Source organism: Centroberyx affinis, unplaced genomic scaffold (genome assembly GCF_046629955.1).
Source record: "Centroberyx affinis isolate AG114_WGS23_722 - 3 ecotype Tasmania unplaced genomic scaffold, CSIRO-AGI_Caff_v1 ptg000449l_1, whole genome shotgun sequence".
In the NCBI taxonomy this organism is placed as follows: domain Eukaryota; kingdom Metazoa; phylum Chordata; class Actinopteri; order Beryciformes; family Berycidae; genus Centroberyx; species Centroberyx affinis.
Window position 1 is genome coordinate 266,323 of NW_027279111.1, and position 25,878 is coordinate 292,200.

At 43.5% G+C, this 25,878-nt stretch overlaps 1 protein-coding gene and 1 non-coding gene across 2 annotated transcripts in view; one reads left to right on the plus strand and one right to left on the minus strand.

The window, feature by feature from the left end:
* The window catches only part of hmcn1 (hemicentin 1), a gene marked incomplete at its 5' end in the record, with an annotated part of 78,260 nt that overhangs the window by 18,124 nt on the left and 34,258 nt on the right, over positions 1-25,878 (minus strand). The window contains 42 exons of the mRNA XM_071517019.1: positions 89-186; positions 819-1,002; positions 1,143-1,267; positions 1,492-1,651; positions 1,915-2,064; positions 2,265-2,396; positions 2,629-2,710; positions 2,947-3,149; positions 3,524-3,637; positions 3,851-4,012; positions 4,259-4,355; positions 5,058-5,245; positions 5,384-5,497; positions 5,590-5,787; positions 6,116-6,266; positions 6,465-6,610; positions 6,965-7,078; positions 7,180-7,353; positions 7,485-7,676; positions 7,815-7,901; positions 8,138-8,251; positions 9,373-9,540; positions 9,704-9,985; positions 10,616-10,771; positions 10,984-11,106; positions 11,674-11,770; positions 12,088-12,263; positions 14,803-14,926; positions 15,004-15,155; positions 16,549-16,725; positions 17,331-17,432; positions 17,684-17,807; positions 17,917-18,071; positions 18,318-18,487; positions 18,576-18,684; positions 21,698-21,979; positions 22,552-22,830; positions 23,046-23,200; positions 23,388-23,514; positions 23,743-23,890; positions 24,955-25,085; positions 25,595-25,789. Coding sequence (XP_071373120.1) covers positions 89-186; positions 819-1,002; positions 1,143-1,267; positions 1,492-1,651; positions 1,915-2,064; positions 2,265-2,396; positions 2,629-2,710; positions 2,947-3,149; positions 3,524-3,637; positions 3,851-4,012; positions 4,259-4,355; positions 5,058-5,245; positions 5,384-5,497; positions 5,590-5,787; positions 6,116-6,266; positions 6,465-6,610; positions 6,965-7,078; positions 7,180-7,353; positions 7,485-7,676; positions 7,815-7,901; positions 8,138-8,251; positions 9,373-9,540; positions 9,704-9,985; positions 10,616-10,771; positions 10,984-11,106; positions 11,674-11,770; positions 12,088-12,263; positions 14,803-14,926; positions 15,004-15,155; positions 16,549-16,725; positions 17,331-17,432; positions 17,684-17,807; positions 17,917-18,071; positions 18,318-18,487; positions 18,576-18,684; positions 21,698-21,979; positions 22,552-22,830; positions 23,046-23,200; positions 23,388-23,514; positions 23,743-23,890; positions 24,955-25,085; positions 25,595-25,789 — 6,417 coding nt within the window. The remainder of the gene's footprint in view (positions 1-88; positions 187-818; positions 1,003-1,142; positions 1,268-1,491; positions 1,652-1,914; positions 2,065-2,264; positions 2,397-2,628; positions 2,711-2,946; positions 3,150-3,523; positions 3,638-3,850; positions 4,013-4,258; positions 4,356-5,057; positions 5,246-5,383; positions 5,498-5,589; positions 5,788-6,115; positions 6,267-6,464; positions 6,611-6,964; positions 7,079-7,179; positions 7,354-7,484; positions 7,677-7,814; positions 7,902-8,137; positions 8,252-9,372; positions 9,541-9,703; positions 9,986-10,615; positions 10,772-10,983; positions 11,107-11,673; positions 11,771-12,087; positions 12,264-14,802; positions 14,927-15,003; positions 15,156-16,548; positions 16,726-17,330; positions 17,433-17,683; positions 17,808-17,916; positions 18,072-18,317; positions 18,488-18,575; positions 18,685-21,697; positions 21,980-22,551; positions 22,831-23,045; positions 23,201-23,387; positions 23,515-23,742; positions 23,891-24,954; positions 25,086-25,594; positions 25,790-25,878) is intronic.
* Positions 19,270-19,351, plus strand: trnas-aga (transfer RNA serine (anticodon AGA)). Its single transcript has one exon. It is a non-coding gene; the product is annotated as a tRNA-Ser (tRNA).

Genomic DNA, 25,878 nt, shown 5'->3' on the forward strand with positions numbered 1-25,878 from the left:
TATTATTGAATAGAGTCTTTGTATTGATGTTTACTTGATTTTGATCCTCAGACCTCAGAGGTAAGTAATGTAAGTTGCTGAGACTCACCATGCACCTGCAGGTTATAATGTTTGTTGTCCACTCCCGCCCTGTTTGATGCCATGCAGGTATAGGTGCCAACATCAGACACCTGGGTGCGGGTAATCCTGCCAGATACACAATGGTACAATATGATTATCCTGATAGATTAACACACACAGATTAAAATAGGGTTTCACTGATACCGATATTATTAGACTGAAGTTGCCAATAGCTGATATTTTGGTTATCAGCAATGTGACAATTTCATGCCAAGTATTCAGTGTTTTATTCTTGTCAGGGTGGAAAAGCCTCTGAAAAACTAGTGACGCTAAAACTCTCCATTGAAACCTATAATAATGAAATTCTTTTAGGTGGATTAGCAGTTCTTTCTAGGCGAGGTGAGCCACCACACCTATTCAGTGGTAGGGAAAACTCTAGGATACATTAAGCTGTTAAATAAAGAATTAATTTACAAAAAACATAATTTAATAAATAAATAAATAAATAAGAAAAACTTACTATTTACTTACAAACTTACAACTTACAAAAAATACAATTTCATTGCAGGTTTTACAGACGAAGGATTAGACTAGGTCAGTCGAGCCCTAGCACTGTTTTGTGACCATTTCAAATTAGAATTTCTCTGAACATCATTTTCACATTCAAAAAAGTCCCAAGAAGATGATCTTGATGCAACAACATGATCATCCATTGTAAGCTGTAAGCCTTCATCCTGGAGCCCTGTTCACTGACCTACCGGAGCACCTGTCCAGCAGAGAGGAGGCGTATGTGGGCAGAGACTGGCAGCGGCAGGCCGTTTCTCAGCCAGTTGAGCTGGGGCGGAGGAGAGCCTGTTGCAACACACTCAATGTTGACAGAACTGTCCAGAACTGTGGTCAACTCCTCAGCCTTCTCACTGTTACCCTCGATCACAGGAGGCACTAGAAATAGAGAGAAAATTCAATGATATAACAGAAATTCCTACTGTCATCATCAAGGAGAAAAACGTGGGACAAATTGATTGTACTGTACAGGGCATGTAGTATGTATTTATAAAATGACAAGCCTGAATTAAACCCACCATACACATTCAGATTGAATATCCTGTCCTCCTCTCCTGCAGTGTTGGTGGCTACACAGGTGTACTTGCCACTGTCTGAGGTGTGAGCTCCTGACACAGTGAGTGTGCTGCCATCCGGACTGATCCTATACAGAAAAACAGGCAACATTATATAAAACGTAAAAGTTCACTGCTTAATCCATGCTGCCCTGTGTCTGGAGCATCATGACTTCCCCCATATTACTGTAAACACTGAATGTAAACATGCCTGCTTTTCATGACAGTATTAGGTGACAACTCATACGACATTCCTGTGGCTCTGTGTGAATTGCTTCCTATGCAGGATGTATCCAGATCGGCATTACTGTACCTGAGTCCCTTATTCCCTGTCCTGCTGATGACTTCCCCATCCTTCAGCCACTGGATGGTTGGGAGTGGGGTTCCTCTGGCCCGACAGACCAGCTGGATGCTGTCATTCAGCAGGACTCCCATGTCACTGGGCAGCTCCGAGCCCGAGATACTGGGAGGGACTGGGACAGAATCACTGGTGTTAGTCACAATCCAGTGGAGAACTTGAGAAATGTTCACGTCAAGATGCAAACATGGATCATGGCACATAAGCGACAGTACCGTATAAAACAGTAATACATGTATTTGTTTTGTATGGTAATGTATAAGTTTGATATGTGAGCTTCTATGTATCTTCTATGGAGAGAGCTCTTGTATTCCTTTTTGAAAAATCTAGAGTTAGATATTTTTTATAGTGGGTTGAGCGTTAAAACTGTGGATGTACCTTGTATGGTGAGGTGGTAGCTCTTGCGTGCCTTGCCCTCTACGTTGGAGGCCACACAGGTGTAAGTGCCACTGTCAGAAAGCTGTGAGCGAGCGATCTGCAGCTTGCTGCCTCCTGATAGGATGTGCATCTCCAGAGACTCTGAATTCTCTAGAAGAGAGTGTTCAAGTTATAGAAAATGAATAGGCTTTAATAAAGTTAAGTAAATAAGAAACAAATCCATTTGGTCAGGACATTGACAGATGAGGCAACAGTTTAATAATAATATGCCTTCTGTATATTTTCCTGTTTTGCTTGATTAACAGAATGCTCTAATGACAGTGTAGCTCATTTAGAGCATGCAGGCTCACCTATGGGGCGTCCATTCTTCAGCCAGGTGAGGCTGGGAGGAGGGATGCCAGTGGCATCACAGGCAAAAGTGACTGGGTTACTGATGGTTTCCACCACACTCTCCTCTGATGGGCCATCGATACTGGGCGGTACTGAGGAGAGGGAAGGAGGGAGGATTAAAAAGGGAGAGAGATAGAGAGAGAGAGAGAGAGAGAGAGAGAGAGAGAGAGAGAGAGAGAGAGAGAGAGAGAAAGAGTGTATGAGAGATATTTTCTCCTAAATGTAAAATGCTTAGCTTCATTTCAGTACACAACTACACAAGAATGAGTGTTTCGTTACATGAATTTCTTAATGTTAAATGAATGAATTTCTGGAACGTCTTACCATAGATATTGAGGTGGAAGTTCTTGTCCACCTGACCAGCAACATTGGTGGCTTTACACACATATTGTCCAGTATCAGACACCTGAGGAACACAGGAGATGGTTAAGGCAGATGCAATCACAAAGGTATTCCCTTTAGCTCTGAGTTACAAAACACATTAGAAACACTATATACTGTATGTTTGTGTGTTTTTCAATTTCTCCCCATCATCTTCTGCAGTACAAATGTTTGATTGATCTGGGGTTTGTATGTGACCTCTTTAAAATAAAGGTGATATAAAACAAGGAGCAGACACCATGGCATCCATCCGTCTCTCACCTCTGACCCTTTGATCTCAAGCATCTGCCCCTCCGCCAGGACTCGCAGATTGGCCGACTCGGTCACCGCCCTGCCGTTCTTGTACCAGGTGATGGTGGGAGGCGGTACAGCATTGGACTCGCACTCCAGAGTCACTGAGTTCCCAACGCGCACGCTCACCACCACAGGGGAGTCCCCACTGCTGTCCCGAATACTGGGGGGAACTGGGAAGTGCAGGGGAGGAGAGGAAACAGTGTGCAAGAGGTATCAAAAGAAATAGGAAACATAAGAGGAAGCAAGAAGAGAAGACAGGAAACAGGCAAGGAGGGGAGGAGAGGGAAGATGAAATAGGACACAGAAAATGGAAGAAGGAAGGATAGGAGAATGGAAAAAAGTGACACACAATAGCATAAGTCAGTAACCAATTCCACACTTATTACATTTATTTTTCCCTTTTGTATGTCTTTTATTGTGAAGTACACTGGAAGGCTTCTGAAGGCTTTGAACTCATGTGTGAAATGTGCTGTGTGCAGTGCAGTACTAAAGTTTAATTACACAAGTTGAGTGTATTGGGGTTGGAGTGTGGATGGAGACTGACCGAACACGGTGAGGTAGATGAGTTTGCGAGCCTCTCCTGCTGGGTTCATGGCCACACAGCTGTACTTTCCTCCATCGGATACTTTTGCCCTCAGAATCTGTAATGTGCGACCACCTAAAGGCACCAGTGAACAGATGGATTCATTTTATGGCATGCAAATATCTAAACAATAATCCAAGACCTCCCTGCATACAACAGTATCATATTAAAATGTGACACATTTTTAGATGGTATGGCCTCAATTGTCAACAGTTTTCTACTGGTAAATGTTTATTCTTCTAAATACATCCTAATATATAGGTGTGTACCATGGCAGGGCTGCAGTACCTGGCATGATGAGTGCGTTGGTGTTGGCCTGAACGGGACCCCTGTCATTTAGCCAGCTCAGGGTGGGAGGGGGGAAGCCAGTGGCTTCACACGTCAGAGAGACAAAGTTGTTCACCACTACTGTCACATTCTCTGGGCTCAGGCCAACAATGGAGGGGGGCACTGGATGGAAGAAGAAAAACAGCAGCTTGTCAATATAGCATTCAGTATTTTTAGTTTCACCTCAGTTTTCACCTTGCTTAACTTGCTAGACACAGATTCAAAAGCGGAAACATCACTTACTAAATGAGGGCAAATGAAGATCTATTTTATAAATATTTTGCCCAGTTCTACTTCATCCATTCATTAATTAAAGAAAACAAGGCAATTCAGGATGTCAAGTCAAGTATTGTTAGAACTGTAGCTCACCATGAACATTGAGGTTAAAGGATTTATCTGCACTGCCAGCCACATTGTCAGCCACGCACACATAGCGCCCCGTGTCTGACACCTGAGCAGTCAACACCTGGAAGATGGGAAAGATAGGAAAAAACAGGTTCAAGCAGGAACATAGATCTACATAGACAATATCTGCATCTCCACGGTAACAGCTATGCTATATAACAAAATTCCCAATGTAACAGATTAAGCCAGAACTTCATAACCTTACAGTTAGATGCAATGTTCAGAGCTAAGTTATGATGTCAAATATAGGATATACATGTATTACATGCTACACTTTAGTATGTAAGCATGTAGTACTGTATATTTCTGATTATAAAACATTGATTTAATGTCCTTTAGTGTTTTCATGACACAGATTTGCCTAATTTTAATGTGTGTCTGAGCCATCTGGATCTCACAAACCTACATCTTACTGCATGACTTGGGAGGTTCAAGTTTGAATAAATTTGTTACCATTCACAACCAGCGTGCTGAGGCAGACTGGTGTTGCTATGGAGACAGCTTTATGTGCGTCTTGTAATGTTAAAAATCTCCATGTAAATCAAAAATATCACTTCACCATGCATCATACTTCCCAGCCCTGTGTTAATTCTATTTGTTGCTGCAATTATTTTTTTTTACATCTTTTATGACAATGAAGGTGTTTTTGTGGATGTAGATTTCTGTGGATTTGACTGGGAATTTTGTTTGCATACACAAGTGGGCCATAGTGTCAGAAATGTCTAATCTAAGGCTCTGACTGTCTGTATTTCTTGGTGTTCACCTGCAGCGTCCGCCCATTGGACAGGATTCTGTGGGAGCCATCAGAGCTGATCGGCTGGCTGTCCTTCAGCCAGGTGATCTTGGGGGCGGGGTTTCCATCCACGTGGCATTCCAATTGGGTGGTTTTATTGACCAGGACCGTGACCTCATCAGGCAAGTCGCTGTCCGCTCCCCGGATAGAGGGAGGCACTGGGGGAGGATAGAATAGAAACACAGGAAGAGAGACAGACAGACCACACACAAACAAAGACAGTGATATTTAAAATGCATTGTTTCCCAGTTCTATGATACTTGTACCACAAAGGCAAAGTGAAGTGCTCTACTCACATAATACTCGGACATCATACTGAATGGAGTCCTCTCCTGCTTCGTTGACCGCCACACATGTGTACCTGCCTGAGTCCTCAGCCTGGGCCCGGGGAATCTGTAACACTCGCCCACCTGAGATTGCAAATACAGACAGGTTATGATGAATCCTCTCTCTCTCTCTCTTTCTTTCTCTCTCTCTCTCTCTCTCTCTTTGTCTTTCTCACCTGGCAGGATGAGAACTTTGTCATTGGAGGCCAGCGGTCTTCCATCTTTGTACCAGGTGAGTGTTGGAGGGGGCACAGCGTTGGTCTCACAGTACAGAGAGATGGGGTTGTTGAGTATTACGTCCCGAACATCGCCCCCGACGCCTGGGATGGAGGTGGTGTCACCCACTCCCCCGGGTCTGTTGAAACTAGGTGGCACTGAACAGGGAGAAACGAAAGAAAGATTATTGGGGTTTTCTTTGAGTTTTTTTTTGGAACATCTATTTCATAGTATGGTGAGATACAGAACCAAGGGGAATGTCCTGCCTTCACTTTAGGAAGTTTATTTGTTTTAAAAGCTTTTAATTTGGTAATCTAGTCAAAAGAACAAGTTGTTACACATCAGTTTCAAGAGCTATTAATAAATCGTAAAGCAGTTTTAGTATCACAGTCAACTGGCGTCATAAAAGCGCAAGAATAATCTGTGAGCCCCTGAACAACACTAATAGTCTCAGTTAACATATTATCATCAATCAACCCAGTTCACCTTGTATATTTACATCAAAGTCCTTCTCATCCTCCCCAGCTATGTTAGTGGCCACACAGGTGTAGCGGCCGGTATCCGACACCTGAGCGTACTTGATCTGAACGATACGACCGCTGGCTGTTATGGACACATGGTCATCCGCCCGCAGAATCTACAGAGAAGAAGAGGAGAGGGTGAGAGAGAGTGTATGTATGTTTGTATGCATGTCAACATTTCTTTACTGCTTTACTGACTTTATAGTCCCCTTGGGCAAAAAACATTCATGGTCGTAACATTCACATTCTAATAGCATCAGACAGACCTATAAACAGGAGAAAGACTCCACAGGTAAAGCAGGCAGAATTTGTACCTGTCCATCCTTGTACCACTGCAGTGCCGGGGTTGGGACGGCCTGAGCCTCGCACTCCAGGGTCAGGGTGTTGTTGACCTTGATCTTGACCTCTTTGGGTGCCAGCCCCTCCCCTGGGATATCATTCTTATTGATCTGAGGGGGAACTGGAGTTGGGAAAAACAATTTAGATGTACACAATTTGGCATCATTTTGGGCATTTACAGGTTAGCAAACATGTTGTATGACATTTACATTCTTCAGGTATTTTACATGTTAGCCATTTAACAGATTACCTTATATGAACATTTTTAGACATATATAGCACTTAAGGTTAGATGCAAGCATATACAACAGGCCATATTAGAACTGAGATTTCCCATATGAAAAGCCTTAGACTGTACTGTACCTACCCTTTTAGCCAAGGAAGATGCATTAGGTTTAAAAGATGCAGGGATGCCCCACTAAACACCTTACAATCAAATGGCCAAAGGGCTTCACTGCCCTCTTATTCTACTCACCGTAAACTTTGACCTCATAGTTCTTCAGCGTCTCTCCAGCCTCATTAGTGGCCACACAGGTATATCTCCCAGCATCCTCCTCTTTAGCGTTGAGAATCTGCAGGGTTCGCCCACCTGTAAGAGCGTGGGTAATAGATCAGAAAGACGTACACAATTCTATTCTATTATTTTCTATTCAAACAAGAGAGAAAACAGATTTTCATGTGATCCCCAACCTGGAAGGACTCGGACGTTGCGGCTGGACTCAAACGGAGTGCCGTCTTTGAGCCAGGTGATGAGGGCAGGAGGGTAGGACTGGACTTCACACAGCAGAGAGGTGGGGCTGCTCAGCGTCACTGTCACCTCCTCGGAAGACCCCTCAGGACCCGACCCGGCAATGGTGGGAGAAACTGGCAAGACAAGGAGAGCACATATAAACTTAGTCCGCTGGTAGCTGTTTGATTAGGGGGTTGTTGTTCAATATAAAGGGGAAAACATCAGACCTGGTTAAATTATTAAAGGATTAGAGCTGTGTTTGTACCCAGGACGTTGAGGTTGAAATGCCTGCTGCGGTCTCCTGCACTGTTAGACGCCAGGCAGCTGTAGCGGCCTGTGTCTGCCACCTGGGCAACAGAGATCTGCAGGAAACGGCCATGAGAGAAAACCTGGTGGCGTCTGTCAGGTACCAGCAACTGCCCGTCCTTCAGCCACTTAATCTCTGGCACAGGGTTACCTAGGGAACCGTTAGGCAAGGTTAATACAGTGATAACATATAGAGATTACATTTAATGTCATCTGCATTGTTTATTAATGAAGGAACTTTTAACAGATATTTTCTTATTCATATATCAATGTGGACCATGTCCCTTACCTGAGGCCTCACAGGTTAGGGTAATGTTGTGCTTCTCCTTGACTTTAGTGTCCAGGACAGTCCCCTGATCCACAATGCTAGGTGGCACTGTCAAATCAGATAGAAAATCAATAAAGTAGCAGTCTTTCCATATATCAAACCTCCTAGAGTAAGACACATGCTCATGACAAACTGTTTTTTTCATTACTGACATAGACTTATTTAAGATACAAAGTAGGTCACTGACTTTGATCTGTGCATTTTCAGTTAGAATAGAGTAAAGCAGCCAAACAAAATACATAGTCGGTTACTATCTATGTATTTGAGTTACGGTCAGCTAATACCAAGGATGTCAAGGTCAAAGTTCTTCCTCTCCTCTCCGGCGCTGTTGGACACAATACAGGTGTACCTGCCAGCATCTTCTACTGCAGCATGCATCAGACGCAGGCTCCGCCCCCCTAGGGATCAAACAGGCCAATTATTGGTTCAGTTCAATTCTCTAATTTCATCAGTATCTTGGAATATATTCAAAAGATATGTCAGCAGAAGTCTGCCCCTCTTCAAAAAAAAAGAAAAACATCCCAAAGTTGTGTAAACAGCATTTCTACATTCCAGCCGTTGAAAATAAATCACCCTTCTACGCAATCTGGACCATTTAACAGAAGGAATTTGGACACTCAGGCTCACAGCTGTTTAAATATAAACGAGCTAATCTCTGAGATCCAAGACCATTTTTCTCTTTCTTTAAAAACAGCTTATCGTGTCTTAACAGAGTCTAAGAGAATCACCTGAGCAAACAACGGGTAAACATTGACGCAATGCAAAAACCACAGTATACATTTCAATGTTGAATATTATAGTGAATTAACCAACCACATCTTACACATATCCTAACATAACTGGACAAGCATGGTACCACACAGGATTTGAACTAGCAGTCACCTCAACATGAGCCTACCTCTCTGTCAACATAAATATCACCTTCCAATCACTTTATTGTCTTGATTAATTTTATAGTTCCCAAATAAATCCCATTATATTGAGCTGCTCCACAAAATGTAGATGAGTCGAGAACCAAATGGAACAGCTTGGCACAGCGTGGTACTTTGAGTTCTGCACAAGTGGTTCAGGTTGTTTACCAAAAGTTCAGGGGTCTGGTATGAAGCAGTTAGAGTCGCTGTTCAATTTGGAAACACATTATATCTTGTTAACTGTTTAAAAAAAACAACACAAAGCAATTGCTCCTCTTTCCCAGAGGTTTGTTTCCCTGCACAGATCCTTGTCTGCTGTTGGGTTTGGCCCCAGCTGGAATGATCCTATTACATCTTATTACTGGTGATGTATTGCAAATGCTTGGCCTTTGAACCATAGCTGGGAAGTGGAAAGCTTTCTCCTCTGACAGTTTAGAGTGTGCTTCATAGCCTCAGTGGCTTGCTTTTCACTGAGTCTTAAACATTAAACTAAATTCTTGAGACTTTTTCAGACATCTAAAATGACATACATTTATAACTTTGATTCAAACCATCAAAACAATAACTTTGCCGTGACATCAGAGAAAGCAGGTCTAGTGGGAGCTCACCTGAGAGGATGCGCACTGAGCTGGTGGCTTTGATTGGCCGACCGTCCTTCAGCCAGGTGATGGCAGGAAGAGGTATGCCAGAAGCCTCGCAGGTCAGAGCCACTGGGTTCTTCACAACAACACTCACATTCTCTGGCAGCTGCACCTGACCAATGATACTGGGTGGGACTGGACAAAGGAGAGGGTTAGGGAGCGAGGGAAAGGGACAGAAAGAGAAATAAAGATATTAAAAAGGTTAGAGAAGGGAGAATAAATTGTGACCTAATGCAATGTCTGGAAAACTACCAAGTGAGCATATAACAGAAAAGAGTACTTTATAATAGGTTCATACCATGTACGTTGACGTCATGCTTGCTGTCAGCCTGTCCCGCCACATTAACAGCGATGCAGGTGTAGCGTCCCGTGTCGGACACCTTGGCATCTTTAATCTGCAGCAGCCTGCCCTCGTTCAGAACCTTGGCCCCATGCTGGCCCGTGATCGGCCGTCCGTCTTTCAGCCATGTGACCGCCGGACGCGGCACCCCGTCCGCGGCACACTGTAGGGTGACATCACCCCCTTTTGTCACGGTAACGTCATCGGCTCCGCCCTCACTGCGTCTGATGGAAGGGCGGACTGAAGTGAGAAAAGCGGGTGAGTGGGTGGACACGCTCCCCCAGGAGATGCTAAGCACTTATATCACAGCCTCCACATACACATGATCATCCCTCATTTTCATTGTTTGTGCGGCACAGATACATGGCCTACCTACTGTGAGACACCATGTAAGCAGGTCCACTTATCTGCTAGATGCTTCACTGTAATCTTAACAATAACAATATGTCATGTATGAGACCGATCTGAATTTTATAATTATTTAAAGTGATAATCTGCAAGATCTTTGCTGATAAGTGGTCATTGCTTTGGTGTTTTGCACTCAATGTAGGCACTGGTCGCATCACTTTCTGTGTAGCTGAGGATTTTTCCCGGGGAAAGAGGGACTCCCTCATAGGTGTTTAGAACAGTGAATGTAAAAGCTTTCATGTACTGACTATAGGTTGAATCACCATTGTACAGTATCAATCGGATTATTACTCTAAAATGTTGTTTCCTTGGATTGAGTGATTTTGCCATAATGTAACAAATTAGATTCTTATGACCTCACTCTTGTACTCCAAGGCAAATAAGGCATAAAAGTTTTTGATGTTTTTGATCAATAAGTGCCCCAGGTCTGGTTAGAGGGTTGGAGTTGTGGTGTTGACGTACCATAGACCTGCAGGCTGTACTCCTTGGACGTGCTGCCGGCTGCGCTGGAGGCTGTGCAGGTGTAGGAGGCTGCGTCCGTCCGCTCAGCACTGGAGATCTGCAGCTGCCGACCTCCTGACAAAACTCTGAGCCGCTGGTCCGACTTCAGCTCCACACCTGGGACAGAGGCAAACGCAAACAGATTGTTATGCTGAGCAAACATGTACATACATGCACAGGAACACACACACACACACACACACACACACACAGTACGCAGCATTATGCTTATATGGATAACATGTCCATCTAACATATTTCTTTCCCCCTCTCTGTCTCTTTCTCTCACTGTCTCTATCTCTTTCTCTCTCTCTCACACACATACTCACCATCCTTCCTCCAGGTGAGGCTGGGAGGCGGTATGCCACTGGACTCACACACCAGAGTGATCAGACTTCCCTCAATCACTGCCAGCGGTGACACCTCCTCTGAGCCGCGGATGCTGGGAGAAACTGTAATAACAACAGGACACCAAAGGGAGGCGCTCACACCTTACTCAAGCCATGCTAGTGCATTTAGTATAGTATAGAAACAAGTTAAGTTCCCTTGTATTCATGCAGTACTGGTGTAACATCACTGCAAGTGAAAATGTGAAATAAAAATAAAATGGAATTTAGCCTAATTTCCCCCAAAACAAGCACCAAGTTTTAGATTTTGTTTTTTTTTATAATAAAGTATCAAAATAAGACGACATAACATTTGGAACCAAAACTGGAACCAAAACTGGGATGGATGCGGAACTAAAACCAAAATTATCCCCAGCCACTGCTGCTACAAAAAAATTGGTTTAACACTGATGGACAAAAAAGAAAGCCACCTCAGTCGTGTCTGCAGATCCAACATAAACACTAGCATCAGGTCAGTGCAAACATCAGGCAACTATGGTAACAAGCCCTGCTTCTCATGTGGTCTTCTATCAACAGTTGGTCCAGCTTTGTTAATGGCCTGTATCACAGCTAGCTAGGAAACACACTGAACATTTAAATGAAACTGAACTCGGGAACTATGGATGAACTCACCCCAGACATTGAGATTATAGTTCTTCTCTGTCTTGCCAGCAATGTTGGTGGCTTCACAGGTATACCTGCCTGAGTCCTGCACCTGGGCACTGTCAATCTAGTGAACACATTCATAGACAAATCATGAGATATGGTAATGATATATTGACATAATATCTTTATAGCCAGTGAATAGGACAGATATCAAAGAGAGGGAGGCATAGAGAGGGGGAAGAGAGACAGGAAATACCATGTCCACAGATGATCAGCAGGGGTGTGATGTAGTAATGGTTATGATAAGGAGGGAGCAGTGGAGCTGATCTCACATCAGTGCTCTAAATCAAATTCACCTAGAAGGAGTGGCCCTAATTCAAGCTGGGTACTCTATAATAGAGCTTTACTACACTGTTGTGTAATTGATAACCCTGGCTATACCTTGAGCAGACTCCCGTCCTCTGAGACCGTCAGGCCGGGCTTCCTGAAGAGCGGGCGGCCATCTTTGCGCCAGGCCAGGGTAGGCGGAGGGATTGCGTCGCTCCGGCAGTGCAGCTCCACCGGACGACCCAGCATTACCGTGGCGTTCGCCTCCTCACCCATGATGTTCGGCGGCACTGTGGCACACAGCAAGCAAGCAAGCAAGTTTATTTATATAGCACATTTCGTACACAGGGACAATTCAGTGTGCTTTACATACATAAAAGCAAAAGGAACATCCATATATAATTAAAAGAAAGTACAAAGTACATAAAATAGTAGTTACAAAGAGAGTAATATAATTAAAAGATAAGTAATAAAAAGAAAATACAAAGTACATACTATCCCTACAAAGCACATAAAATAGAAGTTAAAAAGAGAGTAATATAATTAAAAGATAAGTAATAAAAAGAAAATACAAAGTACATACTATCCCTACAAAGTACATAAAATAGTAGTTACAAAGAGAGTAATATGATTAAAAGATGGAAGGCAAGCTGCTGAAAACTTTGACAATCTATATGATTTGAGCAGAGTTTTAAGTAGAGGAAAACATATACAAGAGACTACATACACATACTATACTATACTCAGTATGCTACTATATTATACACACAAACACATTTCTCTGAGGTGGCCAGTGTTATTGATATGGTCTTTGACAGGGACTGACCCTGAGAGTTAGCCTGCTAAACTCTTCATATTACCTCATAAGGCACAAAATAATTGCTTCCTGAGATACACAGCGTCCGTATAGTTACGCATCTGGTGCTCTTTAAGTTCTTATTCTATCTTGGATGATGACAGCACCATTAGACCGATTCAACGTTTGTTTGTGGTATTAACAATCAGGGCAGTTTCACTTCCAAGAAGTTCATGAAACCTGATATCCATGGAAATTGCTAACATGCAGTCAAATGCATAATCACAATATTTTCTGACTCGGGAGAAAAGAAATGACCAGGAAGAAAAAACTTGTTTAATTTGATTTTGGGTTTATTTTCCCTTTAACTATCAGAGTATCATCACAACCGAAGTTGGGTGTTGCTCACACCAGTGAACTAGATTTCCCACGATTTGGATGAGTGATGCACATGATTTGCATTTGGCAGCGGACACTGCTGGAACCCAGACACACACCTCAGAGCCTCAGACAGACAAATGCTGGGAAGAAGCGCATGACAGATTCAGTGTGACAACTCAGGAAATGTCTAGAGGTCAGTGTCTGTGTTCTTAACAGCCAAGTTGCCTCCTTAAAAACAATATCCAGTTGGAAAGACAATTTGATATCAATAAAATGCCTCTCTTTCAGACTAATCTTATGCTCATTGCTTTTTCATGAGGCAGCAACCACTTTTAGTCGAATCTGGCCTGGTGTAGAAAATGACTGCAGGCCAATTTCCTCTGAATTATGTTTACTGGACAGACAGAGCACAAGTCGCAGGGGAAGGATAGAAACAGACCCTCGGCTCAGCGTTTGGCCAGACACAGGAAGCTGATGAAGAATGGTAGCAATTACCACAACAAATCTGCCTTTATTCCTCTGGACAAGATCTTTTTGATCTTTCTAAAAAAAAACACATGACATGTGGATGTTTGTATTCTGCACTCACATGTTCAGACAGACATACAGGGACACACACACACACACACACAATCGTTTTGAGATACCCCACACTTAAAACTCCCATTACCACTCTCCAGAGTAAATGCAGACTGACTGAGATTAGCTTTGATTAGACTTGTATAACAACTGATTTGCTGTCAGGCTCAGCTCAGTGTCCAAACCTGACAAGGTTTATTGAAACGCTAAACTCAGTCAAACCATACTTCCTCTCCACGCATATGTTTTGGTCCAAGCCTCTTTCAACAATCATTCCAGTGTTTAAGTACACGTTACGTACTGGAGCTGGTGCTTTGTTGATAGACATTCCACAGTCGGCCATAATCATTATTTGTGAAAAAAGGAGGGAAAAAAGGAAAAAGGCATTAAAGGCATGAACAGGGAGATCGTGTCCTAAGAGCAGGGATTCCAGATAAATCCCATTCCTGGTTGAAACCTGGGCAAAATTTCCACTGAATGCTGTTCCTGTATTTGACAACAGAGGAGTTACTGTCCCCTGGATAAAGACTATTCAAGTATCTCTTCAAGAACTTTAACTGAATTAATTGCCATTCCACCATTGTAAATTAGATTAAAAAAATTGACCTGCCAGAAGAAAACAATACTTAGCAAATCCAAGCTCATTTCAAGCGGTTCAAATATTCAGAGCCATTTTTCATCCAAGGTCTGACTTTATTTGTGATGTAATGCAGCAATTTTTAAAGTCTTGGTCAGGATCCAGATTTGGGTTATGGGAGGTATAAAAACAGTCTCCAAATTATAATTGAGGAATTGATGGCAAAAGATGCTGGCTTAGATAGCCAGCTACCAAATCCCTGCAGCATTAACTACAACAGAGGCTGAATGAAACACTGCATTGGCTACATAGATTATGAGGCTGAAAGGTTAAAAGCTTAACAAACAAACAGGTTACATTTTGTTAGATAAGCCTGAGTGAAACCCTGAAAATTCACTTTTGGGCCCCTAGAAAGGCTATTTTTACAATGTGGGAAATGAGGCTGGATGTATATGGATGTAACATACTCAACCACTGGTGTCGGTTATTTACTCACCATACACCCGCAGGTCATACTCTCTCTGTTGTTCCCCTCCGGCATTGACGGCCACACAGGTATACCTGCCTGTATCACTGACCTGGGCACTGCTCAGAGACAGCACCCTGCCAGCAGACAAAACCTGCGAGAGACAGATAAACACATCAGACACAAACACACACAAACACACATTTACAGGCATACAGGTGTCTCTCTCACCTGTATGCCGTCTGACACGCTGGCCACAGGGCTGCCGTCTTTGAGCCAAGTGAGGCTAGGCGGCGGGACACCGGTGGCCTCGCACTGCAGCCTGGCGGCCTCATTCACCACCACCGTCACCATGCCGCCCCGGCTGGAGATGACAGGGGGCACTGCAGGGCACAAGAGGGAGGGAAACGGTGGATGGTAAGTGCATGTGCAGAATGTGTTACACTCATGAATCTCATCACAGCAGATACAGAGTGTCATCATACTATAAAGCAAGGAATCTCTGTCTGTATGTGTGTCCTTCGCATAACTCGAGAACCATTCGTCCGATCTACTTCACACTTGGCGGGGGCTCAAAGCGAATGGGCACTGCACTAGCATTTTAAAATGGGGGCTTATTCTGAAATAATAATAAAATACACAAATATAAGTTGACTGGCAGGGTGGCTCAGATGGTAAACTCTGTCTCTCTCTCTCTCTCTCTCTCTCACACACACACACACACAAAATCACACCTATCCATATATGCACGCATGTACAGTAGGACCTGACCAACATAGGATTTTTGGGCGACATATGTGTGCCAGTAATGATTATTTTTTGCAGTATCATTGTTCTGCCTACCTGATAATGGTCTAATGACCAAAATGTTGTGAGTATGTTTAATAAAGTGATTACAGACATCAGACAGTGTGTGGGAATATTCAATCAGAATTCCAAAACATACAAATATTTGGGAACTTTGTGTAGAATGTTTCTTTATTTCCAAAGGCCTATAATCTTAAAATAATCATCAGATATTGTGTTTTCCAAGAGCAAATACCATATATGTGCGAAAGGCTGATATCACCAGGCAGTGTTGTTTATCAGTCAAACCCTGGTGCACAGATGCACACACGTGCGCACACATAAACATCCACACATTTTTGTGGCCTTATCCAATGGAATCGCTCTCTCCAGGCACCATGACTCACAACTACACTTCCTGGAGATAACTGTTCCAACTGCTGTACCTTTGCCCTGAGTTTAAATGCAGCGGGATTCATATATATCTAAAGAAAACATTATTGCATTCATATATAGTATGCTGTAAAAGTCTCTCTGTACACTGCTGTCTAAGCAAGCCAGGTCTACGGATCTGGCAGTCTGATAAAGCTTTTGGAATGGTGGGAAAGCAACTTTGTGTGTTACTAACTACATGCATCTGGATGGGCACAGACCCAGAACAATTCTCCCTCCATTCTTACCCACATCTGACCAACACATTGAACTTGGGCACAATTTAGTATATTGTTCAATTTTACACTGTATTTTGTGGAGATGCAAAGCAGACAAGAAGGTCTACAATCTCACATGCATAGAGTTGTGTGTTGTGGAATTGTGTAATGTTAATGGAATTTGCATTAAGATGGGTAAGTTGAATAAGACAAGTGTATCTACTGTGTCATATAGTCAGTCCTAATAAGAGAGAATAATTTTAGCTTACTGGGCTTACACAAATAATGGTTAGTAAATGAAACTTCAGTCTGAGGTACAAAATGACAAAATGAGACTCACCGTACACCTGCAGGCTATGGGATATCTCAGCCACTCCGGCCAGGTTGACCGCCACACAGCGGTATATCCCGGTGTCCGACAGCTGGGCCCGTTCAATCTCCAGCACCTGGCCACGCTTCAGCATGGTCACCCCAGCCACACTCGTCAGAGGACGGCCATCTTTGTACCATGTGATGGCTGAGCACACAGTAATAGCATGAAGAGATTAAGAGGGGAAGATCATATTGTGTCTGTTTATTTCGGTGTATTTTCTTCATCTGTTTATTTCATTGTAAAGACATAAAATCTATTAATATGGTCACCGTTTTTTTAATACATTGTAGAGAGAGTAAAAGATGACTTATGCCAACTGTTTCAGAGTCTTAAGAAGTCAACTCTATAGCATTCTCTATCAGCCTCCATCAAAGATCTTTGTGCTTTTTTTCTTAAGACAAAGGAGCTTAAAATAGCTTTCTTATGACATATTTTCAGAGATATCAGATTTTTGGAGTGAAACACCTGCTTTAAAAATGCAGAAATATCCTAGAGACAGAAAAGGGAGTGTTAAATTACACTGGTGGAATGTGACTGCCTATCTATACTGAACTTGTATGCATCCAACTTGGGGCAGGCAGCGGGAAGAGGGTGAAGCTGTCTATGGGGACTGGATTTTACATTGTTCCACTAATGGTTAAAGACAGGAAAGGCTGCAGTAAAGCTGATCTCTACTCAGTGTTCAGGGGGAACTGCAGCCTGTGAGTGAGCAGTGCAGCGCGGAGGAGGAAGCTCAGGAGGCGTCTTACCAGGTAACGGGCTGCCTGAGGCTTTGCACTCCAGCTGGGTGGAAAAGCCAGACAGGATGGTCTGGTTGAAGGTCTCTCCAGAGTAGGGGATACTAGGAGGCTCTGAAGGACACACACACACACACACACAGTATTACACACAGGCACAAGAATTTATCAATTGATATGCTGCCGTCTCCACCTAGTCCCTTGATCAAATATACAAAGTGGAGAGAGAGAGAGGGAAAAGAAAAATTAAAGAGATAAGAAGGAGGTGGAATAGGGGGGGAACGGAGGAGTGAAGAGATTAAGATGCAGAAGATGTGGAGACAGAGGCATGCGGAGAGAGAGTGTTGTGTGTATCCGTATGTTACCATGGACACTGAGGCGTATGTGCTGCTGGGCTTCTCCAGCTGCATTGGTGGCCAGGCAGGTGTATCTCCCAGAATCCTCTAGTCTTGCCTCCGTGACCTGCAGTGTTCTGCCCGCCGACTCCAGCTGTGAGAGACACACACACACACACACACACAGGCTGGTAACTAGCTCTGATAATGTTGGAATGAAAAACCATCAATCAATCAATTCATAACTCAATCAATCAACCGACCTTAAGATGCTCCTGTGTTGTGTCGACAGGTCGGCCATCTTTGAGCCAGGTGATGCTGGGAGGCGGGATGCCGCTGGGGACGCACTGCAGGCTGATGGGCTTGTGGAGGACCACTGAACGCTCAGCAGGCCCTGTGGTACGGATGGATGGAGGGACTGGAGAGGTGGAGAGGAGAGGCTTATTATCTTCAGAGAAAATTTTCACTTTTTAACAGAAAAAAAAAAACATAAAAAGGGCAAAAATTGCTATTTACCGAAAGTGGGAGCTCTTCTGTGGCTTGCATTTAGAGCATAAATTACACTTATTACAATCACAGTATATACAAAAGCATCAAGCGGATTTTTCATTTGTAGCTAGAAAATAATAGCTGCATTTTGCTGCAAAGCATTTGAACTTTTTACCATGGACGACCACACTGAAGTCCCTCTCATGGTCTCCCGCCTCATTGGTGGCCACACACTGAAAACGAGCCGTGTCGGAGACCTGAGCACGAGACACCACCAACCGACGCCCACTGGATGCCACCCGCACCCCCTCGCCCTGTCTGACTGGCTTTCCATCCTTAAACCACCTGGAAGGGGAGATTTTTACAAAGTTGGTGTGTGTGTGTGTGTGTGTGTGTGTGTGTGTGTGTGTGAGAGAGAGGGGGGGGCTCTTACGTGATGACAGGTGCAGGTGTTCCAGTGGCGTGACATTCCAGCTCCAGAGGGCTGTTGATTATCACCGTGCTGTCGGTCACCTCGTCTCCTCCGTCAATAAAAGGAGGCACTAAGAGTCGAAAAAAAAATAAATGTCTGTGTCATCATTATGAAGTGATATTTCCATATGTTTAACACTAGAAAGGCCAAGCCACAGTGAATTGACGGCTGCTATGAATTGTAGAAGTGAAATATCACAGCCTAAAATGTCTCAAAATCCACTGGCCTTTCTAGTGTTAAAATCATTATTATGACAGATATTCTTTCTTTTAAGTTCAACTGAATGAGAAATCCTGGATTGAAGTTAGCAATTTGCTGGCAAAAAATGTGTCTGGGGTACAGAATTAGGAATACTGACTAGGTCATTTCTCCTGTCTTTCAAGTATCCTAGAGCAAAATTCTCACTGACAGTTAATTTATACCAGCCTCTCAGTTTTTGGGAGGGTGACACACTGCTGCAGATTGTAATAATATTGAAGAAGATCAGTAAAAAGTGGAATGTCATGAGGCAAGTGACTGTAAAATCCTTTGGCTGGGGCCTCTTGCTCTATGCAAAGCCACAGTGAAATGGCAGGTGTCCCTTTCCCATGTGGAATGCACACATGGTGTAGATAGCAGCAGGAGCACCAACAGTTTCAGATCTCATTTCACATGAGTTGTCGTGGCCGAGTGGTTAAGGCGATGGACTAGAAATCCATTGGGGTCTCCCCGCGCAGGTTCGAATCCTGCCGACAACGACACATTTTCCTAGCTGTCACAGACTGAAACAGTAAACCAGACATGACTGCTGCTGGACAGACTGGAGTTAATGGAGTAGGTGGGCATGCTGTGCTTGTGACCAGAGACAAAAAACAATTTCTGGCCATACAGAGAATCACTCTTCAAATAGTTGAAAGCAAACCTGGTAGACATCACACATGTAAAGAGTGATAGTATGTTAAATCCTGGATCTTGATTCCAGGCTGAGAGGCAAACTGTCTTATTTGGTTTCCTGGCTAAAAATGTTTCAGGACATTTGTCATAAAGCAATAGTCCTGTTATTCTTTCTGCAGCATGTTGTCAAAGATTATTTATCAGTAGCGTTTTCTCAGATTTCATGTCTTATTTCTCATTTAAGCTTTTTGTATAGAGAAAGCAGCAAGCACAAGTAGTTAATGCCAAACGTACAGGACCTTTCCCGCATTTACTACAGATGCTAACAGTAACAGAGAGAGTGAGCTGAAGTCAGTAGACCAGAAATCCATACCTGCACAGGTTTGAATCCTGCGAACAACAAGATTGTTGAAGCTGTATACTTCAGTATTAGTATTAGTCTTGGACTGTAAAGCAGGAGAGTAAAATGTGAAATGCTTTACAGCCTGTAGTTGGTGGTTATGGATTGGCTGGAACTTCAAGGACATTACAACAGCTGACAGATGTGAGGCAGAATGTTCTCCACTCTCTGCTACGTTGAGAATGGAAACAAAAGTGTTTTCTGAACAGAAGTAAGTGAGCAGTTGTGAGCAATTGTGAGTAAAATTTTAATGCACGTGACTCTTGTTCATTTAAGCGTTTCCACAAAATCTTAATATATGAATTGGGACCCAAAATGTCTCATGGGGATGTTGCTGGTGGGTCCGATGCTGAGGAACTCTTTGCAGGACTATGTAACGATGAAAGCACAAATGTCCTCTTTCCCCCTTCTCCTCTTTTCTTCTTGCACATTTCATTTCTCTTTCCCATGTCTATTTCAGTCCGTGCCTCACTTTCCATCTCAAAGCTATTACAGTACATTCCCTACCTAGCATACCTCTGCCACACCAATCAGGACTGACCGGCAGAAAATGCTCCGCAAAGCACAAAGCCTCCATTGACTTTGGCCGATCGCAACCCAGATGCCGAGATGATCGATGCTGAGCTCTCTTTGGCACACACACACACACTCTCACTCTCACGTCGACTGTAACCCACCACAGCGTTTGATTGGCTGATAGTTTGCCGGCTGAAGTTTGTTGTTGGGAGACATTTTACACCTTGTGACCTGAGTGTGGGATCCTGATGAGTGGAAACACACAGTCTGTCTGTGTCTAAACTATATGTCTGTGTTTATGTTATCTACACTAATATCTATGTGTGTTCATAGGCTTGAGATATTTACAGAATCTTAATGGAGATCCAGTGAGCAGACAATGAACCCTTTTTCTGATGCCTGACCCATGATGAATTCAGTGAAGCCATCTGGGACCTAGATGATAATACACTCAACTTCATTCTATCTCTCCTTAAGTGTCTCCATAGGACCCTACACACTCCACAGTCTTGACACACTCACTCCTTTTCACGGCTTCCTTCATTTTACCATGGATAAAACATACAAATGCTCACATATTCACACATGCATAGCCTTTCAAGTAGATACTCTCTTTTCTGTTTCTCTCTCTCTATCTAATACACACTCACTGCATACACACACACACACACACACACACACATACAAGCCATGAGGTTTTCCTTGGCAAGTGGTGAAACTCTGGCACTGACTGATGAGTGCAGTGAAAGAGTAAAAGGCAGAAATAAATGAAAGCAAATCATCTATGTTTTTACTCACTCCTGTCATCTTAACAATCCCCTCCTGGAGCCGTATTCATAGAGCTTTTAAGAATAACTGTAGCAGTTGCTGATTTAGGATCACTGGTCAGGTCACATGGCCCTATAAATTACAGTATGGTTTAGGTAACCTGGACCGACATCATTTATGAATAAAGGTTCTGGCTCTTACTGACTGTAAAGCACTCATAACTGGGTGGCCTCTGAGGGTAACAGCTTTCTGTGGAGTCTTTTCATTCTGCTGTGATTTTAACTGGCAAGTGTTTGGCTGTCGTAACAGCTCCTTTTTCTTTTGATTTCGCTGCCTTCAGTGAGCAGCGGTGATAAACTATACTCTGTACTGCTGTAAATGTCCTCTGAGGGAAGACAGATTGATCCTGTTCAAAATAACTACAAATAGTTTGGGACTGCAGGAATGTAACAATGTAATGTAACCGTCATTCAAAGATGATAAAGTGTGTGTGTGTGTGTGTGTGTGTGAAGATGTCTTCATGTACCTAGAACACTGACGTCGTACTTGATCTCCTTCTCCCCGGCGATGCTGGTCGCCACGCAGACGTAGCGTCCCGAGTCGGAGACCGTGGCGGAGAGGATCTCGATCTTCCTCCCCTGCTGCAGGACGCGGACACTTTCCCCGTCCCGCACGGGAACCCCGTCCTTCAGCCAGGTGAGGGAGGGGGGAGGGTGGCCCCCGGCCTCACACTCCAGGCTCAGAGGCTTACTGAGGACCACTTTCCTCTCCGTGGGCCCGTCGACCCCACCTGCAATGGTGGGAGGCACTGGGGGGAAACAATGAATACGAGAGGAAAAAATTTACTTCTAGCATTCTAGTTGTTGTCATCTAACCCCTGATGGAAAGAGAAACAACATTTAAAATTGCTGCACGCTTTGAAACTCTTTATTTGTGGTCTTCAAGGATTCAAGGATTTTTTAATTAAGTTGTCTGCAGGCTCTTCACAGCTGTTTGAAATTATTGTTGACTGCTACAAATGTCTTTATGATCTATGAGTGAAACCAAATGCCTAAACGCTCTGATTAATACAATAATAACCGACAGAACACACATGAGAAGGTTTAAATGGTTTAAAAGTGACAATGGGAGCTGAGGTTCTTAGAGTAGATATTCAAGATGTTCCTCAGTTCCTTTAATTTCCAAAGCTTCAGTTTTTCAATGTCAAAAAGTGGCCCAGATTTACTAAATCACTTAATCGACTCTTAATATTGTTCAGACAGAGACCCAGAGTGAAGACTTGGAAACTCTGAACAGCATTAAAAGCACTGAAAAGACTGAGTTCTGAGCTGATATTCAATGAAAAGTGTAGAGGCAGCCATGATATGAGAGATTTCTTACGGTAGACGTCCAGCTCGTAGCTCTTCTCGGCGGTCCCGGCCACACTGGTCACCCTGCAGGTGTACTGTCCGGCGTCTGACGCCTGCGCCCGAGGGATCTTCAGGTAGTGTCCTCGCTCGACGTACTGAGCCTGCCGGTTGGAAAGCAAGGCCTCTCCGTTGCGATACCAGGTGATGGCGGGCAGCGGCACCCCGCGCGCCTCACACTCCAGTGTTACCACCGTGTCCAGGAGGGCCGTGACCTCCGTGGTTACGTTGCCACCTTTGATGGAGGGGGGCACTGGGGGAATGGTACAAAAATAATATGTAAATCTTGTGAATGAAATCTTTACGTTACTTGTCTGCAATCCAGTTGGCTCAATAGGATCAGATCAATCAATCAAGAAAAGTCATAGAATCAATTTCCAGTTGTATTTTGCCCAAGTCTTCTTCATTATATACTCATGATAGTAACATCCAGAAATTGTCAGCTAAATGACTGATGTTCACACTCACCATAGACACTGAGGTTGAAGTCCTTGGACTGTTTTCCAGCTGCGTTGGTGACACTGCACTGATAGCGGGCCTGGTCCCCCAGACGGGCACTTTTTATCTTCAAAACCTGACCCCTGTTGGTCACCTCCAGATTGGGATCTCCCAGAAACACCAGCCTGGCACGGAGCGAAGAGGATAAACGGAGGCAGGGGCAGATTGAAGGAGGAGTGAAGACAGACAGCAGGTTAAGGCAGGTTTAGGTTCAGTTCACTCAATCTTTTCATATTGTTCACTCATTCTTATTCAGAATTCAAAAATGACAAAAAAAGCCATATCATGTACAGTAAATGCTCTAACACTTACTTCCTATCCTTGTACCACTGGATTGTGGGAAAAGGCACTCCTTTGACCTTGCACTCCAGACTGATCTCCTGATTGAGAATGGTTGAAACGTCTCGAGGAGAGCTTGTCCCTACAATGGTAGGTGGGACTGGGGCACAGGAGGTGAGAGTGTCAAAAGATCAAGAAACTATCAGTCAAATTCCTAACTTATTTCATATCCCATATTTGGCTGCTGCTATGCATTAAAAGCATTTAATACAGTTTCCCATTAGTATGGAACTGTATGAAAGGTACTGTATGTCCACAAGTCTGTACCTAGCTTTTATCCTTTAAGTTTTGGAGTTGTCATACACCATTGTTCATTGCCCATACTCACCCAGTACATCCAGGAAGAAGCCCTTCTCTGTGCTGCCAGCGATGTTGATAGCCTTGCAGCTGTAGCTGCCTCCGTCTGCTGTGGCCGCCTTCAGCAGCCTTAGGGTTTTCCCTCTATCAAGGATCTGGACACTGTTACCAGGAACTACCTGTGGATCAGCATAAATAAATGAAGTTTAATACTGTGAACTGAAATTAATACAATGAATTGAAATGAATATATTCATTTTTATTGGTGGGCAAGGAAATGGTCGCTCCTGCCTGAGAATATGTGAAAAAATAAGTTACAGTTTAGCCAATATCACCCGACATAATTATCTAAACTGGAAGAGCTCCAGCTTGCAATTGAAGCAAAACTGGTGCTCCAGGACAGAGCTAAGGACTTATTCAGTTGAGAAATACAATTTAAAAAGCATACACTTTCATAACAATCCAGTTCAATTCAAAACATAAAGATTTTAACTGTTGCTTGGGGCCAAAAGCAGTCACAGAACAGAGCATCATGATTCAGATTGCTCTCAATTAGCAGATTAAAATAATAGCGCTCTGATTTTCCCATCCGTAGGACACGAGCTGCCTTGACGGAAAGAGGAGTGCAGCAGCCAAGGGAACAAGAAAACAGCCAGCCAGTGTAACTGGGATATTACAGCACAGAGCAGGCTAACGCTCTGTTCTCATATTAATATATCATCATTATTCTGTCATTACAGCTTTGAGCATGCTGCCACCGTGGCATGATTAGAGATTTCCTCTTCATTACACACACACACACACACACACACACACACACACACACACATCCATACTGGTTTTATGACTGTTCTTTTGGAGGGTGCACCCTATGATCAGAGCTCATTGAGTCTTTATGACCTTTTTCATTAATGGAAGGAAAGCCTTCACTTCTCATCATAATTTCTCATTACTTTCATGCATGTCAGAACTTGTCCATTTATCCCAATGGGGATCCAATCCTTGTAGTGGACCACAGTTTAAGTATAGGTTATGGTTATTATATAAACGCATAATGTTACTTCAACTGTCTGACTGTAAGAGTTTGCATAATGAAGGACTAAAATTTATACGCATGCTGAAAAATAGAATAAAACTGGATCTACTCAGAGTGGTAATCATGAAAGACAACTGGCATACAACTGTCACATTTTTCAGAATTCATTTTATGTTGACAGCAGTGATCCAATGTGATTTCACCTACAGGAATCCCATCCTTGTACCAGGTGATGACAGGGGTGGGACTCCCTGTGACATCACACAGCAAGCTGGTGGGCTGGCTCAGGACCACTGACACGTTGCCTGGCGATTCGTTGTCACGGAAATCTGGGGGCACTGTGGAGGAGTCAAAGGTGAGAATACAGCTTCGGGTGTTCTGATATTAACAGTACAGCTGTTCCATTGAGTTAATACTAGACCCAATAAAGAATGTTAGATGAGTACATTTTTGAATATTATAAAGCAACCAAATATCTTCTGAATGGTTCTATAGTCAATAACACTGCAGTTGCACAGGTGACAACACTGCCTTGCCTCTTGTTATCATGTGTGCAATACAGAATTCATCACATTTTCACACTTTTGCACAAGTCACACTTTTAATATAGACAGTAAATAAAGTATACTAGTAACAAACATTGACTAAAGCTAACTTAAGATAAACTGCAGTCAACAACTCCCATTATAACTCACTGTCAATTAGCTACCATTACTAGTTCTTGGTTCTAACCTGGTACTGTAAGAATATTAAACCAATAATCACAGTCCAGATATACACAGACTTGAGCTGGTAAATCTATTCCCCCAATATCACAGGTCAGGAGCGCACTGAACAGGTTAATCACCATTGACTTTGAGCTGGTACTTCCTCTCAGTGGATCCAGCATCATTGGCAGCGGTACAGACGTACTCTCCGTTGTCCAGCGGTGACACGGAGGCCAGGATCAGCAGCGTCCCGTCCTCCAGGATGGACACGCCCGGCTCATTACCTGTCAGCTCCTGGCCATTACGCAACCACCGAATCACTGGCTTAGGAAGACCTGGAGGAGAGATGAAGGAGGGGAAGAAGGAAAAGGAAGACAGAATCATTGGCAACGAGAGAAAACAAATTCATTGTACTAGACAAAGT